Below are 18,565 nucleotides of genomic sequence, written 5' to 3' on the forward strand. Positions count from 1 at the left end.
GGGAGACCACTTGCTGAACTGTTGCGGGATGTAGCTGACACGCAAGACCTGTTTGATGCGCGTGATCGCGCTTTGTTTCTCTATGGTCTAACGTTACACAAGCCCGTAAAATCACTGTCAAAAATAATCGTACGTAATTCAAAGCATTTGTGTGTCATTTTAATTTACTCATGCGTAATTTAAAAGTATTGTATGTAATTCTGTTTTTTGTCAGAGTTGGATTCCAAAATCTACGGCCACGATAGTTTACAGATACGAGATTTTGTGTGTTTGTTAGTACAACTCCAAAATGTACGACTATGACAGTTTACAGACACAACGCTTGTTTTCACAACAGCTCTGTTACACGCACAACATGCGAATTGCGACCACGAACTAATTCTTTAAACACCTAAATGTACACTAAGAGCTAATCTTACCTACTATAGTTAAACTATCTCTGTAATATTACTCCTCTCTGTCATTAGTGATAACTAACTCTTAAACATGTCCGAATTTGAAAAAGAAAAAAAAAATCACTTACCTGAGACGATGAGTGAGCGCTTGGCTGCTGATCCGCCATTTTGGCGCCAGTGGTTTAAAACGGTGGCGGGGCACATGCGCACTTCGTGGAATCGATTCATCTTCCCTCGGATAGTAATGTCTGTGACCATGATGACGTATTTTTGACAGTGGTTTCACACACCGCACTTCGTGGTCGCAATTCGCATGTCGTGCGCGTAACAGAGCTGTTGTGAAAACAAGCGTTGTGTCATGGAGTGTGTCATATATATATATATTTAGGCTACATGTTTTTCATGAATGTATTTGACAACAATACAAAGAGCAATGTGTAACATTTTACCAGATTTAGTCCTACACTTATTAACTTTTATTTGTTTCCCACTAAATGTTGTTTCACTAAATGTTTAGTTTAATGATTTTATAAAATTATTGTGCACCCATGAGTTTTCTAGAATAACTTTTGCTGCTGAATTATCCACTAACCTAGTTTATAATAGTATTTTTTCTCATAGATTATAATTATATTTTTCATTTGTTATTTTTCAGTAAAATAAAGTTGTCTATATTTAGCAGATTGTGTTTAACACACACAAGAGTGATGATCACATCAACACACAGAAGTATATAAATTCTACATGATTTAAAAAAAAAAAAAAGTGCTCTGATCGGAATTGGCCAATACTTTTGGGATCGGATCGGTTCTGAAAAAATGATATTGTTGCATCCCTAGTAGCTGATGATACATTGAGGATATTGATGGCTCTACTTGCAGGCTACTTTTCAGTGAAGGTTCCCACTGAAGTCCATTGAATTACTATCACAAACCAGAGACATATACAGGTGCATCTCAATAAATTAGAATGTCGTGGAAAAGTTCGTAACTGCTTGTCATGTGCCGTAATCTCTCTTCGTTGGCTGGGTGACTGCTGAAGTTCATGCTAAAGCTGTAACAATGCCGTCAGAGTTCTGAATCATGTAGATTGTGGGTTGTTTGGTAGCGAGGGTGGAGTTGAAGGATGTTTATGTGGTTAAGGGAACTTGGGAAGAGCAGGAAGTGACAAAGTTAACCGTATTAAGTCTTGAAAATGTATAATGTCAAATAGAACTTTCTCTCTTCTTTTCCTGTCTCAACATTCTTAAAATTTGAACTTGGATATAAAATCTTGTTAAAAAAAAAGCTAAAAAACCTTACCTGGCTCTGTGTGTGTAATATATCTCTCCAATGTCTTGAGTTAAAAGCATGCAAGTTTCTCTGCTGGAAATAAGCACTTGCTGGTGGACACCAGCCATCCCACAGATCTGCACTGAAAAGGAATTGGATTTGAAAATGGCTGTAAACGTTTTATTATGGAGAGGAAATGCTGTACTTCTGTGCGTGTAACAAAATTGATGTGCTCACAAGCGCTGCTGTCACAGTCTAGCATCCCCTGTCCTCCCCCATGGCCAATGAGAGTTGCTTCACTCCGCTGCCCTTACAAATAGACCCCATTGATTGAATCTGATTCCTGCGGATAGAGCAGGATTATTGACAGCCTTCCCTGATGTCTCACACCCAGAGTGTGTGTGGAAATGTTCTCTCTGTGTCAGCTTTTGTTGCTTAAATCAGAGGGACGGTTCCCCTGAGCCTCCCCCCGTCTGATGACACACAGCTCTCTGGAAACGCTGCACTTCCTTTATTTCCTTCCTCCCTCTCTCGCCTAGGAATAATCTCTACATTTTTACAAACATCCTGAGAATGCCTCTAGCTCAGGAGGAAGAAGCAAAGAAAGAGGGTGTTGTTAAAATGAAAGAAGAAAAAAAAATTTAGCCTGACCTCAAAACAGAAATGTCCAGTCTATACGGTGACTCTGAGGAGCAGCGTCGTCGGCCCTCAAAGGAAGTCTGTCCTCATTAAATACCCTGCAGAATAAGCCAGAAACAAAGTCTTCGTTTGTGGGGCGAGAGAAAATCGACTCCATCTGCTTTCATGGCCAGCACTGAGATGTTGTTATTTGGATTTAGAGCTGTGCCAACCACACAAAGTCCTGCTCAGCAGAAATGAGTGTGATAGTTTATGGTGTTTTGGGGATTTTTAGAGTCGTTTATCCTCTGCCTCACCCCTCTTACAGGAATCAATAGGCCCGACTGCCCCAGACCTGGATTTCCTTTCTTGCACTGACCCTCTGTTTGAATCTGCTCTAATACAAGGAGTTGATGCTTTTGTTTTTGCTATTATGGATAATGGTTTTGTTTTTTCCATTATAATGGTTTATATAACGATGGATGTGGTGATTACGTTCTCTTTGGCATTTCCTTTTCTTACTTTTTCTGTTTCTAATCAAATTTAGCAACTAAAAATAAAGCTTAACTCCATCTAAAAAGTAACTTTTGTAAAGCTCTCAGATATGAATCAGTTCACTGTCACGTTGTACTTAGTGCATATGACTTTCTTTTAATCTCTTTTCTTTTCTGTGTATATATGTATATGTGTGTGTTTGTGTGTGTGTTTTTATGTACATGAAATATTAGTTTTGATTTCATGGTGACCTTTAGTAGGTGTTTTTTGAGCTTTTTGGGGCTTGACAGCCCCCGTTTACATCAAATGGAAAAGAGTAGAAATGGGAAAGAATATCTCCTATTATCTTACGTTTTATGTGTCAAGTCAGTCATACGATTCTAAAGTGACGAGGGTAAGTGAATGACACATTTCCACCTTCACAGACTATTTCGTGAATCACTCACCTTTTTTGGAGCTTAACATATCAAAGTGGCCAGTGAAATGATTGAGCAGGAAACCCTTGAGCAGATCTTTGCCCTTGTCAAGTGGTCAACTCCTTGTCACTTCAGACAGTATTAGAGCGGCTATGCCAAAACTGAGATCGGCTGGCCAGAATAAGAGCGAATATACATCATTTGAAAGGCAGAGGAAGGATGTTCTGCTCGGTCATTGGAAACTTTGTTCAGTTTCACTGTGTATCGGGGGGGCTGGCAAGTTGGTCTCAGAAAGTTCGCAAGACTTATTCCGGATGAAACCTGTGAAGGACACCACTGAAGACTGTTTTTCACCGGTCGGGCTTGGAAGAAGTTAAGTGGACAAATGAAGAGTGTTTTCGTCTCTCCACACTGCATTCGATTAGCCTGAGCCCGTTTTCTTTTGTTCTGTCTTCAAATGAGTGGTGTTATTGTAACAAGCTCATAGATGAATCTTCATTGGCTCTCCACAAGCTCCTCGGATGTGAAGGGTTCAAACAAAAGCTTAGCTTTCTAGAAAATAATGTTTTTGTGTCTGTATTGAATTACTAAAGTGCTCAGGAATGGGTGAGTCATTCATGCGGAGGCATCCGTAGCTTCAGTGTAGTTTTTATTTTTTTAGTTTTTCTGATTGAGGAAATCACTCAAGGTTTCTCTCAGCTTTGACACGTGGATGTGTAGAGTTGTACTAATCTAGAACTGTTATTTCTGCAGTCAAAGTCCCTTAAGGGCAAACTCTCACAATACCACTCAAATATGGTGTCTGTCAAAGTAGTTTGTCCTTTGATGTGTGCTCTCCTAAGAAAACTCTGAAAACACCATGAAAAGTTAAAGGTGTCCCAGCCCCTCCAGTGTGTCTGTTGCTTGATGTGTAAATCTGAATTGAGCTGGTTTCTACTCCCTCTATCTTTCTCCCCTCTCCTCCTCTCTGAAGTTGGAAATACAAGTCTCTTTGCATTTTTTTTTTTTTGCGTTTTAGGTGCTCTGCGTTAAGAGATCTCATGTTTGGGTTACTCTTTCTTAGTAATTGAAAGTGTGCATCTTTCTCTGTGTCTCTCTGGGTCTAGAAGCACTAGACTTCTAGTTCCTGCTAAGAGTAAATATTTATTCATATGTTCTACTCCAGCACTTTGTGTGTATTTATTACTTTAAAATAAGATATTATCTTTTATCTAGTTTTATTAGATTTTTATGAATCTTATACTTTTTTTTTTTTTTTTTTACTATTTATTGAAACCAGATTGTCCCCCTTTTCTGCATGAATACTGATTGGTGATTGGTTGTGTGATTAATGGGATTCCCCTTTGATTGGTCTTTTTCTTTCTGTAGGCGGAAGGAGAAGATAATCTAAAGAAGATGCAGCTTATGGAGCTGGCCATTCTAAATGGAACATACAGAGACACCAACATCAAAACACGTAAGGAGACACATTCAGACACACTCCAGAATAAATAGACTTGAACATCAGCACACCCACAAGACAGTCATAAAGCTAACTATTAGGGAATAATGTGAATTCAGCTGTGATTGTGTTGCACAGTGTCTAAAGAGATTTGTTTAAATGCTTACACACACAAAATCACACCCGTATTTGTTAGGGCACAGGGCTTACACACACAATATCAAATCACAACCAGCCATAATCCATCTCCTGTATCCATCCCTAATCCACATGTAAATGCACACATGTACACATACAGCAACATATATATATATATATATATATATAGGTTGTTTTCTGTGCTGACTTATTCTGACCATAAATGAGCAATTAAATAAAAAACACTGCGCACATGAGAGTTCATCAGACATAAGATTCTCGTTTTAATTCAAGAAAGAATCCTGTTCGCTGCACACTCCTCATGAAAACATCTAATCATCTGCCCACAGTCTAGTATTTCTGTCTCTCTTTATCCCTCCCTCTGTCTCTCGCTCTCTCTTTTTCTCTGTCTCCCTTTTTCTCTCCCACCTCCTTTCAAAGCTGTTCCAATTGCAATCACAGCTTGCGTAATCATGGTGTGGCATACAGAATAATTTTGCTGCATGATTGTGTGTTTTAAGTTGTCTTTAGGTCATAAACTTGTATTATTGCTCAAAGATATTTGCATACGATTCCACCCATGTCATACATATTCATTACTGCAATGCATTTCCACATTGACAAAGGGTTTTGGGCTTTTACTGCTCTGTAAAGTAATATTTGCATGACTGTATATATGATTGTATGGATTTATGAATGTGAGCATGCATATTTGGGTATATATAACAGGGACAGAAACACATCTGTTTGCCTTCAGTGCAGAATGTTTATAAGCGTTTTAATTTTCAGCATTGTTGTGGTTATTTCCTCTCCACATCTGCACTAAATGTCCCAATGGCATGTGGAGGTTTTGATTCATGTGGGAAAGCTTATGGCAAGTTTGTGGAATCAATTCTAGAAAGTGCACTTCAGAGTTACAACTATAAGAAATTACATCAGCATTTTTTAGCACACAAACTGAAGTGCTCTTTCCTCTACAATGCCGCAGGACATTGGGTTTAGATGTGCTGCTTTAAATCAGTGACTCTGTGTTGTGTATTAGTGCCTGTTTTGATGATCGGTTTGCCCCCCAGTATGATCAATCATCAGTTCCTCCTTGTGTTTTAGTTTTGATTAATTTTTGTAATGATTTTGGTTGTGGGGTTTTAGTTTGCTTTAGAGTGTAATTTTTTTGTGGTTCATTGACCATTGCATGGACTAATTTTCCTTTATTTTTTCACCCACCCCCTTTTTCTCTCTTTTTGTGTACTTCTGTTTTCCTTTCCCTGCCTGTGCTTTTCACACATCTGTTTTTGTGCCTTCTGTCCATTTCTGTTTTTCCCCCTTCTGCTCTGAAAACTTTATACACATTCACACACCCAACCTCCCCTATCGCTCTATCTCTCCCATTACTTCTCTCTTGGTGTCTCTTGTTCTCTCCCTTTTGCTCTTTCTGTCTTTCACTCTTCTGTTTATGGCAGCCACCCTTGCGTTCTCTCTTGCAGCAGCGGCAGCTGCTGCTCAAGGCCCGCGTCTGATCGCGGCCCCTGCGGGTCAGGTCCTCCCCCCGTCCGCCCTCAGGCCCCCCACTCCGGCAGGGACCCCCATCATGAACATCATTCGGCCCACTCAGATGGCCACTGTGCTACCCAACGGCACCCCTACCCTGGTACCCCCGACGCCCGACGCGGGCATTATCTACACCACGCCCTATGACTACCCTTATGCCTTGGCGCCCACGTCTCTGCTGGAATATCCTATCGAGCACAGCGGAGTCCTAGGTAAGCGGGCGTGGGGGCTTGGCACTTCACCCTTCGGTGCCCCGCAAGAGGGTATTGCCGGGTTGTTTTACGGGGGCATGTTGGATGGGTCGTCACCCGGCCCAGTTCAGGACTCACTGAAAGGTAAATATGTAATGACTAGCTCATGCTAGCATGCTGGGTAACCCAGGTGATTAAAGACTTAGCTACATAGACACAAAAAAATTGTTTGCCACTGAGACGGGCTGGGAAAGGGACCACTTATCTGTGTCTTAAACGAGGTATATTCATCTGTCTAAAATGTTTTTTTTTTTTTTTGTCTGCTGCGTAAGAAGTCTTTTCTCAGGACACACGCACACACTCACTCTCGCAGACAGTGGCGACATGCTTGCTTGCACACATCTTTTTTTTTTTCATCTCTCTCTCTCTGTCTCTTGCTGGAGGCTTTGTCAGGCAGGCTACTGGTGGATCCCCTCGGATTTCTCCTGGCTTTTGAAATCATTTCTCTCTTCCCTGCTGTAGCAGGCCTTGGTACCAGTGCTGAGCGGCAGAGAGAGAGAAAGAGTATAGAGTCCCATTGGGGATGTTCATTAAATTCTTCCACTATTCAAACTGTATCCAGTTGTTTTATTTTACCCTTGTGAACTTGAGCGCTCGACCCTATTCAGAGAGAATTACCCATACTCCCCTGCCTAGTGAGGGGCTTCTGCAAAGACTTGCAAAGAAGATAGATAATAACCACAACATCACAACCTCTTTTATAGACTTGACGCTTTGCATCAAAGCAATGTAAACATTAGGAATCAGACATTTTAAATAGAGATGGCGATCAATAGCATGATGAAGTCATGTGTGTCAGAAGCCGAATGTTGTGCTTGAATAGCTTTGGTTAGTGCTTGTCTTTGATTCGATGGAGGGATTTCTGAGTTTAGTTCACTGGATGCTGTATAGTTGGCACGTTTGGGTCTTCCACTGTTCTGACAGTGCCGCGTTTCCACTTTTAAACTTTAACACTCGCAAGCTTAGCAGCCTTTTATTTACTTACAGTATCGATCCAACATCAAACCACCCCCAGACCAGACCATGTTCTCTCTCACTCTCTCCCTTTCGCTCGCTCGCTGAACTTCTGTGCAATCAGAAGTGATTTGTTGGACATCTGCTGTTGCAGCATAGCATGTGGGCGTATATACACACACACCGTAAGAGGGAACCGTTAACACTTCCAGAATTTCTCCAGAGGAGAGTAAAAACATTCGTGCTTAGCAACTATTCTGTGTAGGGATCCGCCTTTTTTGCCTTTTTTTCCGATACCTAGGGTTAGGTATTGGCCGATACCAATTCCGATCCGATACCAGTGAAGTTTTTTTCCCTCATTTAAATAAATGTAGAATTTATATATCTCTGTGTGTGGAACTGATAATCATTCTTTCTACTAGATACAGACTACTTCATTATAAAGAAATATAAAATAAACAAATATGAAAAAATATAGGCCTATGTATATTTATAATCTATGACAAAAATTTATCATAAACTAGGTTAGTGGATAATTCGGCAGCAAAAGTTATTCTAGAAAAATCAGTGCACAATAATTTTAGAAATCCAAACATTTAGTGAAAAAACAATATTTTGTGGGGAACAAATAAAAGTGTTGCACTAAATATGGTCAAATGTTACACATTGCTATTTGTATTATTATAAAATCCATTCATTAAAAACATTCATGAATGTATTTATATATAAATATATACTATAAAATTAAAATACATTTATTTTAAATGTATAGCATATTTTTTAATAAGGCAACAACATATGATAGATACGATAGGACAAAAGAAATATAGTGCAGCATGAACTGTTTTTATACAGTCAACCCTCAACTGACACCTTGGCAATTGAATCGCCATTGGCTAGTATATTTTTTTGTTTACTCGCCCGACTGAAATTCTATACTATATATATATATAAGTTATGCCATTTTACAAACATATATAATGTTTGTAAAATGGTACAGCTTTTTAAATATCTGAAAGTACACTCTTAATATCAGTGAGTCAAGCATTATAATATGATAATCAAGTATTATAATGCTTGACTGCTTGACTGACTGATATTAAGAGTGTACTTTCAGATATTTAAAAAGCTGTACCATTTTACAAACATTATATATGTTTGTAAAATGGCACAAAACAAATACAGTGCAGCATGAACTGTTTTTATACAGTCTATGAGCACGAAGCGCTTACAATGTGTGCACATTGTAAGCGCTTCGTGTTAAAAACTGCAAAGCACAAAGGGAAGAGAAATTGATGCGTAGTGTATTATATCTGTGCAACAGTTATTGAGCCTTTCTTTTAACAGTTTAAAATTTCAGTTACTGTGCACGTTAAATACATTTATAGTCTTTTCTACACCCGTGTTTTGTTCTCACAGACATCCGGTAGCAAGTAACAAAACATTAAACTCCGGCAAGAAGATAAAGTCCTTTTTGCAAAATCATAGACATGTATTTACAAATCAAGTATAATGGGAACATAGAATTATCTTGGAGAGAGCTTTAACGAGCTGACTGATGTAACCGAAAGCCACCAGGGTTTAAACTTTAAAGGCTGAACGAATGACTGACAGCCACAGCGGAGAAAAGAGTTTGTGTGAACTTTAATGTAAGGACTTAAATATTCATATGTAGCTCACATTAAGCTATCGTATGGCTTCAGAAGTAACACACAATAATTCGCACAATCGAGAAAAAAACAAACAAAAAAAATCTCGGATTTGGATCGGCTCTCTCTGACCGATACCCGATCCGAGAAAAATGGCACTATCGGAGCCGATACCCGATATGAATATCGGATCGGCGCATCCCTAATTCTGTGATGTCATTATGTGATTTGGTACAGTCGTCACACCTTGGTAGGCCCACATGGAGCTCTGCAGAGTCATGCAGAATTGGAATGCCTGTCATTCTCAAGGTGTAAAACAGCCCCAACTTCTCAGGTGTTTGTTAAATAATTTGGTTCTGCTACCAGAAACAAATTTCTGTTGTGTTTATCTGATATTGCACATTTGTGCTTAAATCGATTACACAGATATTCCCCTTCCCAAAAAATGTGCCGCATCTACAAATTGTTATCTGGACTTGCTCATAAAAATGTTCAATATTTAAAATCACTTTTTTTTTTTTTAATGTTAGTTAATATTTTGTATCTGTTTTCATACTGTATTTTGTATAGTTTGAAATCTTTGGTTGATTGGGAGACTGAAATATGGCTTCCTTCACCAATCCGTCTCAAGGTCTGTGCATGCCAAGAGCGAAACAAAACATAACTGTGGCAATTCACATGCTTTAATGTTACATCAGTTTTGTTTATACAAAATTCTCTTACTTTAATGCAAAATGCAACCCTTCATATTTCTTTCACTTTAAAGCAAAATAACCTGCAAAACTCCACACCAAATTCACTTATCAGTGAAATTTGTTTTATCAGTTGGGTTGCATTGTAAACCTGATAATAATAATAATACAACTGATAATGAAAATTTTATTCAAATGAATTCTTTGACATAGGAGTATAGCACTGTATAATAATAAACAAGGTGTACTGTGAGTACATCTTGTCTGTTTACCAGTATTTATGTTACTTAACAGTGTTTATATTATGTTCTTTTTAGTCTGAGACCAACAGTATTAACAGCTGCCAGCTCCACATCTATCTGGAATTCCAATACAGGCACATAAATAACAACATATATATATTATTAGTTTGATTATAGAGAGCAATCAACATATGGAGCAAAAGAAAGAAAAAAAAAAACGATTCATTCATGTGTTTTCACTTTTTTACAATTTCGCTCTTGGTGTTGAATGGGCCTTCGCTATTGAACCAATTACTAGTCCGCTATCAAGAGTTATTTCAAATCTATTTGTTCTGTGCGTTATCTTTGACCTTTGAAGGAGATAATGTAAATTAATTTAATTTTATCATCAATGTGCTTAGAATTTGCAGTCTATTCTAGTTTTTTTTTTTTTTCTTATTTCACTTATGAATTCTTGTGAGCAGAGGAGAGAACGTTTGTAATTTTGCTGATTTGCTGAAATGCAGCTAGCACGAGCCAGGTGCTGTCATACAGTAATCACAGGGTGTCAAAACTTGATTACCATTTGCTATCAAATGATGCTGCTTCCACTGTAGTAATTTTTTTCCTAAAACACACCTTTGTTTTGTGTATGTATGCGTGTTTTTTGTTTTTTTTCAAACACAATTCCTTGCCAGCCCGTCTCAAACAGTCTTAGAATCTTGTAAGTCAAAGCAATTACTGTGTTATTTTAAGTTGTAAGTTATACATTTATAATATTCATTTTTTTTAATGCATTTATTACTCTTGTTTTTATGAATTTCTACCCAATGTGTTGATATTGTGAATGTATTATATGTAGAAACATGCATAAATTTGAATATAGATGAGATTTCATGTAAAGCCTGTTTCACAGCTATCCAGTTCAAATTGAGATTCATATTGAATGGATCTTTTAAATAAAAGGTCAAAATCAGATGTGTTCTATATTTCTCTGGTTTCTAGAGTTCTGCTGCAGCGTTCTGTGGTCTAGCTGTGGCCCACAGGCTTTACATGTATGTTTTGTTTCCTGGGCTGAACCATGTCTAACCTTATGGACCTGTTGTAATCTAGGTGCAATGGCTACTAAAGTGCGGAGACATGATTCACGGGTCCATCCTTACCAAAGGATAGTGACCACAGACAGAGGTTAGTTAGATGAGATACTTCTACCTTTTTTGAAATTCTTTTGTTTCTTTATCTCTGAACGGAGGATCATACATGTTTATACACAGCATATCTTTACTGTGGAAATGTGTTTACATATGAAATGCCTCTGGAAACACTCAGGTTTGCGGAAGTTTATGACTGTAACTGAATTAAATGCCATTTGTTTCATAGCTTTATATATCAGTGCATTTCTTAACTACGTCTAGATTCCAAAAAAAATTGATTGTATTTTTGTTGTTGTTTTTTTTTATGTTTTATTTTTTTATTTAAATCGTTTTTAAAATACAAAGGGACTGGAATAAGCTTCCATTGCCAGCATTGCCAGCCATTGGCTAAGCCAGTGGTTCTCAACCTTTTTTTCCACTGGGCCGCACTATGGTCCAAGTGCAAGTCTCACAGGCCGCACGCATAACATCACAATGAAGTTGCCATTGTAAGTTGCAGTCTGTAAGATGCGCACGGAAACGTGACTTGACGCGCGACATTGCAGAAAATGTGCGTTCACAAATGTAGCCTATGTTGATAATATGGAAAGCACTTTCGAATTTAATAATCTGAGGTTCTCTCCAGAGATGTTTTGCCCTGCATTTCAGCCCGGGCCCGACGGGCCCCGACTTTTTTACGGTCCTCGGGCCGGGCTTCGGGACAATTTTCACGTCATAGTTCAGACGTGGGCCCGGCATCGGGCTTGTTTTAGGCTTCTCCTATTTTTATATTTTAGACATCCATCAATTAGTGATAAAAAAAAAAAAATGTTGCCGCGCTGGTGCAAAAACAACACGAGACCGTGCTGCCGCGACTGTCAAGAGCGGCTCGACGGTGTTTAGTGTCCAGCAGCAGTGAGCGTGCCGTCAGCGCAGCTGAACAGTTCTGCGTTCAAATGCACACAATAGGCTAAAGCTTGCCGCAAAGCAAAGGGGCGAAATAGTAAGGAGATATTTGAATTATTTACTAATAAACTAGTGTTTTCTGAGTCGGTGTCGCAAGGATTAAATTTTTATATTTTTTAGAATAGATTTTATTTTAGGCAAGTCATGATGATTTGAGAAGGCTAAATTTAGCTATGATCAGCTCACTGTCTGCCGCTGGCCGCTTGGTCGTTACTTTAAAAAAACAAAAAACTTATATTTAACGACCAAAAAATGCTCCAAACGTTTTTCTAAATTAACTTAATAAAAAAAAAAAACGAAATATAATCACTTTGCCATTACATACAAAACTGAACTATTTTAATATAGCTGAAACGGTAGTATAAGTTGTTTTGGGAGAAGGGGGAAAAAAAGACGGGCTCGGGCCGGTAATTCTGATAAGATGTCAGACAAGGGCCGGGCTAGGGCCTGAACGTCATATATTTGAGGCCCGTGCAGGGCTCTAGCCTGAACATCTTCAAGTGAGTGGCGGGGCAAACCAAAAGTTGATGCTGAAAGTCCAGCACTCTCCTACCTTCACTGCTGCGACTACTCTTGTTTGTATGCGTTCCTTCGCTGGCGTTTTTCTCCCTTAATAACAAATGTGTCCATTCTGATGCTCAATTTTACCGAACTAATGGCTGCTGATGACTATTTGAATTGAATTCTGCCAAAATGCGCGCTTGTAATTGTTCGTTAAATGCGTAACGTTAATTATGTGAGTACAGGTCTGCTCATGTCTGAAAATAATATATGAAAAACAAAATTATTTTACATAAAAACATTCTAGCTTATATTTGTTTAGTACATTTTAAAATTAATGTAAAAACTAAAATTAATTGTAAAACTGAAAGTAATTTTTTAAAATTGTGTTCAGCATGGTGGGCCGCATTTGAATTCGTGACGGGCCGCGGGTTGAGAATCACTGGGCTAAACCATGGAATTGCAGATGTTTTCCTTATTTTACTCCCACCAGATGGCACTAATCTGGCTTAAAAAATGGGATTTTAAAGGTCCCATGACATGCTGCTTTTTGGATGCTTTTATATAGGCCTAAGTGGTCCCTAGTACTGTATCTGAAGTCTCTTTCCCGAGATGGATAGCCTAAATGTCCTAATTCATGTTTGTTTGTTTTTTAATGGTATGTCAAAAAGTGTATATTTTTTAAATGTGATTGTTGGTACATTTTACCAGTTTTTACCATACTTTCAAAACAAAAATTAAAATAGGAAAAATATGCAATATGAAAATAATTGAAGACAAAATGTGTTTTACTGAGAAAAAACAAGATTTGGTTTTTAAAAAGCCTTTTTCCAAAAGGTACATCTGGAAAAAAGGGGGTCGTCTTATAATCAGGGTCGTCTTATATTCGGGCCAATATGGTATATATATTAAATATCTCCGGTTAAGCTCATCGGATTTTGTTTGTTCAACTCTTTAAATGTAAAAATTTACTTTACACCCAGTTATATTTTAGTTTTACTGAAGGTACTATTTTTTATAGCAGGTGTATTTTTGAATCCTGTGTATACGTTCATTAAAAAATAAAGAAAAAATCCAAAGCGATATTTCGCAACCTTTATCTGTTTATTTGCGTAACGTAGCACTAGCTCTCTGATTCCCCCTCACAACTAATTACACTGTTCGTAACACGCATTTCGACTCAAGACACTAAAATGTTACTAGTTTTTGTTTGTATGTTTTTCTCGTTTGTCTATGTGATACCTCTCTGCTTTTGTTTGTGGGAACATGGGGCATTGTAGCGCTTTAATTACATGTAATAACGTTCTGATTGAACTGATCATGACGTTAGAGTCATGATCATAACCAGGTTTAGCCTGTGTTTGTCTCTTGGCCGTGGAATTAAGGGGTTAAACAAAGATTGCATTCATTTTGCTGTTAAAATGATGTAATTCCGGTCTCTTCTTGCTAATTAATATCTTTTCTACCTTTTTTTTTTTTTTTTTTCCTTTTTGTTTTCGTTTTTGTTCCTAACCACCAAGCCGCCACCGGCAACTAACAAATGACCTCTGAACTCTTCACCCAATGATGAGCCGCCCAAGCCTGCCTGCTGATCAGATTAACTGGTAATTGCCTTTTGCTAGCCTGGTGGACGCAGAGAGAGAGGCACCTGTCCGAGCAGTGATCCTAACATAAACCAACATAAAACACAACAACCCTCCATACCAACACTTTGTGTAGCGATAACAACGATGATACTCTATTATTTTGTTTTTGTTTTTACTGTTATTTCTTTCTTTTTCTTTTAAAATCTCAAATGACTGGGTGGATGTTAACAGTGATATTGTGTTACCCGAAAATCTGCACTAAAGTTTAAAAGCAATAAAGAAGCATCTTCTGCTAATTCAGCCCTTAAATGAATTTATACTCAAAGCTCCAATATAAAAAAAAAATGAGAAAAAAGAAAAAAAATACAACTTGGTGACCCTAGTTTTATCAGTCGTAACGCTAAACGGGGCATCCAAATAATCTCTATACGCTACCCCACCCATTTAAACTGTCACCATGAATAATCAGCAAAAGAAAAAGAAGGAAAGAAATCTGCACTCACACCAACTTGTGTATTTCCTGTCCTTCTCTGATGTAATCCTGTGTTTTTCAGTTGAGTTTTACTGTGCTGACACATTCTGGGTGTGCCTGTCCAATTGACTTAGAGCATGGCTACAATGACAGACTGCAAAAAGCTTGTTTTGATTTCTTTGTTCCGTTACTTCTCCCTATTTTGTTTCTTATGTTTCCATGTATCTTATTAGCATTTGGCAATGCTTGCAGGTTTATACGTGCTGCTCATTGCAGCATATGTGCCAGCTCAGTGGGGGGGCAGTAGGCAGAGTCAGGCAGGGCAAGAGTTGTTTTAGGTGAAGTGTTTTTGGAGTCTTCAAATCTAGAATATTCAGGGTTGGACAGCTGGGATATGAACCGGAATCAGTTTACTGAACTATGCCATCCCAAAAACTCTCAACACGTCCCCACATACAGTGCCTGAACTTTCTAAAAATCTTTCTTTGAATGAGCTGTGAGATATATATATATATATATATATAAACATTTGTAGAATAGTACAGCAAAAGGTGGTAAAGAAAGGTTGCGTGACTTTGGATACTATTGGCCAGCGGGGAAAAAAACAGACCAAAATAGTCAAACCTATTGGAGGAACTGCATGACGTGAGAAGAGAAGAGTACAGTTAGAGAGATAAGTGCCTTACTGACGGTCGTTTCTTTTCCGAGTGTTACATTCTGTTCAATAATATCCAGCACCAACAAGGATAGCGCAGAGTGAGGGAGGACTGGTGAAGAGGAAGCACCCCAAGAGTTAAACCACGAGGCTGTTGCAGTGTTGTGCCACTGAATCTATTCTATGCAAAGGAATAGCAGTCATTTGACCAGCTAACTATGTGCCATGATTAGTCTTCCCAAAATTAAGTTGAAGTCTTGTTTTGTTGTTTTTTTCCTTTTATCCCCATTTGAACAAAGTGTTTATTTCTCTTTATTTTATTGCATTGTTATTCTTATATTATGAGGACAAAATCGGCAATGCTGTCTATGTATTTGGTTACTGTGATTTTTGTCAAGAACAACTGCCAATCATTATGTGGAAGTCTGCCAGGTGTTTTAGAAGGGAGATTTCTCAATGAATTTGACTTTTCCTGAAACCTCCTCTTGTTTCAAGATGTGCAAACTGGAAGCTTTCGATCATATTTGCCAACACATACTTTATTTTATGCCAAGGAAGTGTTTTTGCTTTTTGTTTTAAAAGACCAGAGGAAATAAGGGATATGGGGGGAAAGTATTCAGCGTTTTTGGTGTTTCACAAAGGATAGATGTAGCTTTACAGTGCACTGATCTGAAAAGAGCAAATAATGCTTGGAGAGGGAAAATATCGCATTTACTCAAAGTATTACTGAGAGGAAGGTCACTGGGATATTCATCAGTGCCAAACCTGAACAGTCACAGAAGAGCCACAGTATCAAGATCAGCAGTTTTCAATCATCGAAACAACCGGAGGTGTTCATAGCATTCAGTAAGATTACATTCAACTTTGTGTCCTGTAACCCTGGCAGTCTCTAATGTAGTCTTGTTCACTTGTGTTACACAAAAAGGTCAATGTCTTTTTTTCTCTCTTCTCAGTGTTAAATACATGTTTTTAAACATTGAAATAATGAAATGCAATATTAGAGAGGAGCAAAGACGACTACAGAGAAATGGACAGTATTAAAGGAATCCCCTCTGCCACGTTACTACAGTACATGCTGTTAATGTTTTGGAGTTGGGTTTAGTCTATCAGGTGTATGGAGAAAACTCTTGTGTTCTCTTCCGCCTGCCTACTACATGTGTAATAATGTAAATTACAGCCATTGTTACAGGTTTCTAATGTATTTTTCTAACTTCATTTTCTATGTACAAGTCTTTTTTTTTGTGATGAAACCCACTACACTTTTTTTTTTTCTCCTCCGTGTTCTCTCCTCCTCTGGCCTCCCTCTCAGCCCACTCTTTACTCAAATCTGTCTCTCATTGGGAGCATTGCCTTTTCCTACAGTTATTTTGTTTTCTTGCCGATTCTTTAGCTTGTTTAACTCGTTAGTGACTTAGTTCCTCTTGTCATAGGTATTTTTACATGCTTGCATTTAGTTTTTATGGTGTATGCTGTTATTTTTTTTCTTATTAAACTCCTTGGCATTTATTTTAATAAACATTCTTAGTAAGAATTTTACTAACTTTGCTGATATTATTTTGTGTTGTGTTATTTTTTTTAACCAGTTTAATGAATTACTACCATGGTCTGGTTCATGGACTAACACGATTAAATCTGGTGTGTGAACACCCTCACAGTTTTACACACACACATTCAAACAGATGCATTTTTCCGAGGTCCATACACATTTACAGTTCTCACACACACACACACTTCCACGCAGTCTAACAGGTAAATGTGCACGAGGCAGTCCGTCCTTCACTCCGCTCCTGCACTTTCATCTTTGTCGCTGTAGAAATCTTCCCAAGCGTGTGCCGCCATGCTTTGTCTGCCTCACTGTTCACGCAGTTTATTGGTGCTACTGGTATTTCCTTTTTGTTTTGTTTGGAAAAACCGCTGCTTTCTTTAGAACTGGATGTAATTGGGAGTTAGATCTCTGTAGTCAAAACACAACTTTTTCTGTTACAAAACCCGATGATAATTGGAAATATTTAGTCCAATTTGGGATTGTTTTGTCTTTGAATAGGCTCTAAACAGTGCTCTTTCTTTTTAAAGTCCTGGTGAGCCTCAGGAATCGATGCGTTTACTGCCACCTTTGATGGTATTTTGTTTTAGCCTGACTCATCAGTGCAAATGAATGTCCATCCTGCCCAAACTTCTCTAGAGCATCTGATCTCAGCTCTGCTCCGTCATTCAGCCATCAGACTTCATATGTAAGGGGTCATGTGGAGTTTTTTTTAAGGTCGTTTGACCTGCGGAGGCAGCGGTGAGATGAGGTGTCTGCAAGGGCTGCTGGCTGTTTGCTTTCAGAGCATTTAAGTGAACGAAAGTACTAACAAACTAGTCTGCCCTTGTAGGAACTGCTTGAGTGTTGTTGCCTTGGAGCCTAAAGGCAGTGTCCTCACTGTATGAAATATTTAGGATAAGTCAAATTTGTTTTTCTTTTTATTTATTCAATATTTTCTGTGGGGAAATGTTTTGTAAACAACCCAAGCACAATGTGTATTAATGATTTTTTTTTAGTCCTAATCCTTTAGTCCTAATCCTATTTTTCACTAATTTGAAATGCATTGCAACTGCACAAATAAAAAGTGTTTTGTTTGTTTTTTTTGACCACCTTTATCCCACTGAGTGAAGCTTCAGAATGGAAAACATGCATTGATTATATGTTGACTGCCTGAAGTTGTATTCATCTTCATTTTGAAGAGCAATGAACAAAGCCTTAATATTATATTAATAAAGGGAAGGTTTCACAAGCAAAAATGTCCTCAGGGAATGTTTCCTCACAGGTCACAATCACCAGCATTCAAGTCATTAAATAATTATTTTGATCATTCATTGATTGTTTGTGGTTTCTAAAAGCATTTGGTCCAGTAGTTTCTGTGTGGAGTGCTGAAGCATGTTTCTCAAATAAAAAGCTTAAGAGCAAGAGTGTTTCCTTTTGCTTTTAAAGAGACCTTGTTGCGAATATGCCCCACAAAACAGGTTTGTGCAAAGATTTCAAGTTTATATATAAATATTTAATATCTATAAATATATTTTATATAGATATATATATGTATATATTAATATGCTTTATATACTAATTTATATATATTGTATATCAATAATACATTCATTTGAAATAAGTCTTCATATAGTTTTT

The 18,565-nt window shown here is 37.9% G+C and overlaps 1 protein-coding gene across 3 annotated transcripts in view; it reads left to right on the top strand.

The window, feature by feature from the left end:
- Positions 1–15,251, top strand: part of qkia (QKI, KH domain containing, RNA binding a) — a 109,348-nt gene extending 94,097 nt beyond the window's left edge. The window contains exons 5-8 of one of the 3 annotated variants that reach the window (XM_016498506.1): positions 4,564–4,651; positions 6,235–6,657; positions 11,203–11,277; positions 14,210–15,251. In XM_016498506.1, the coding sequence (XP_016353992.1) occupies positions 4,564–4,651; positions 6,235–6,657; positions 11,203–11,277; positions 14,210–14,226 (603 nt within the window). In that variant the 3' untranslated portion in view covers positions 14,227–15,251. The remainder of the gene's footprint in view (positions 1–4,563; positions 4,652–6,234; positions 6,658–11,202; positions 11,278–14,209) is intronic. The other 2 variants (XM_016498508.1, XM_016498507.1) reach the window with 2 other exon arrangements.
- The last annotated feature ends 3,314 nt before the right edge of the window (positions 15,252–18,565 follow it).

The sequence above is a fragment of the Sinocyclocheilus anshuiensis genome, unplaced genomic scaffold (assembly GCF_001515605.1).
Source record: "Sinocyclocheilus anshuiensis isolate Anshui unplaced genomic scaffold, SAMN03320099.WGS_v1.1 scaffold446, whole genome shotgun sequence".
Classification (NCBI taxonomy): Eukaryota; Metazoa; Chordata; class Actinopteri; order Cypriniformes; family Cyprinidae; genus Sinocyclocheilus; species Sinocyclocheilus anshuiensis.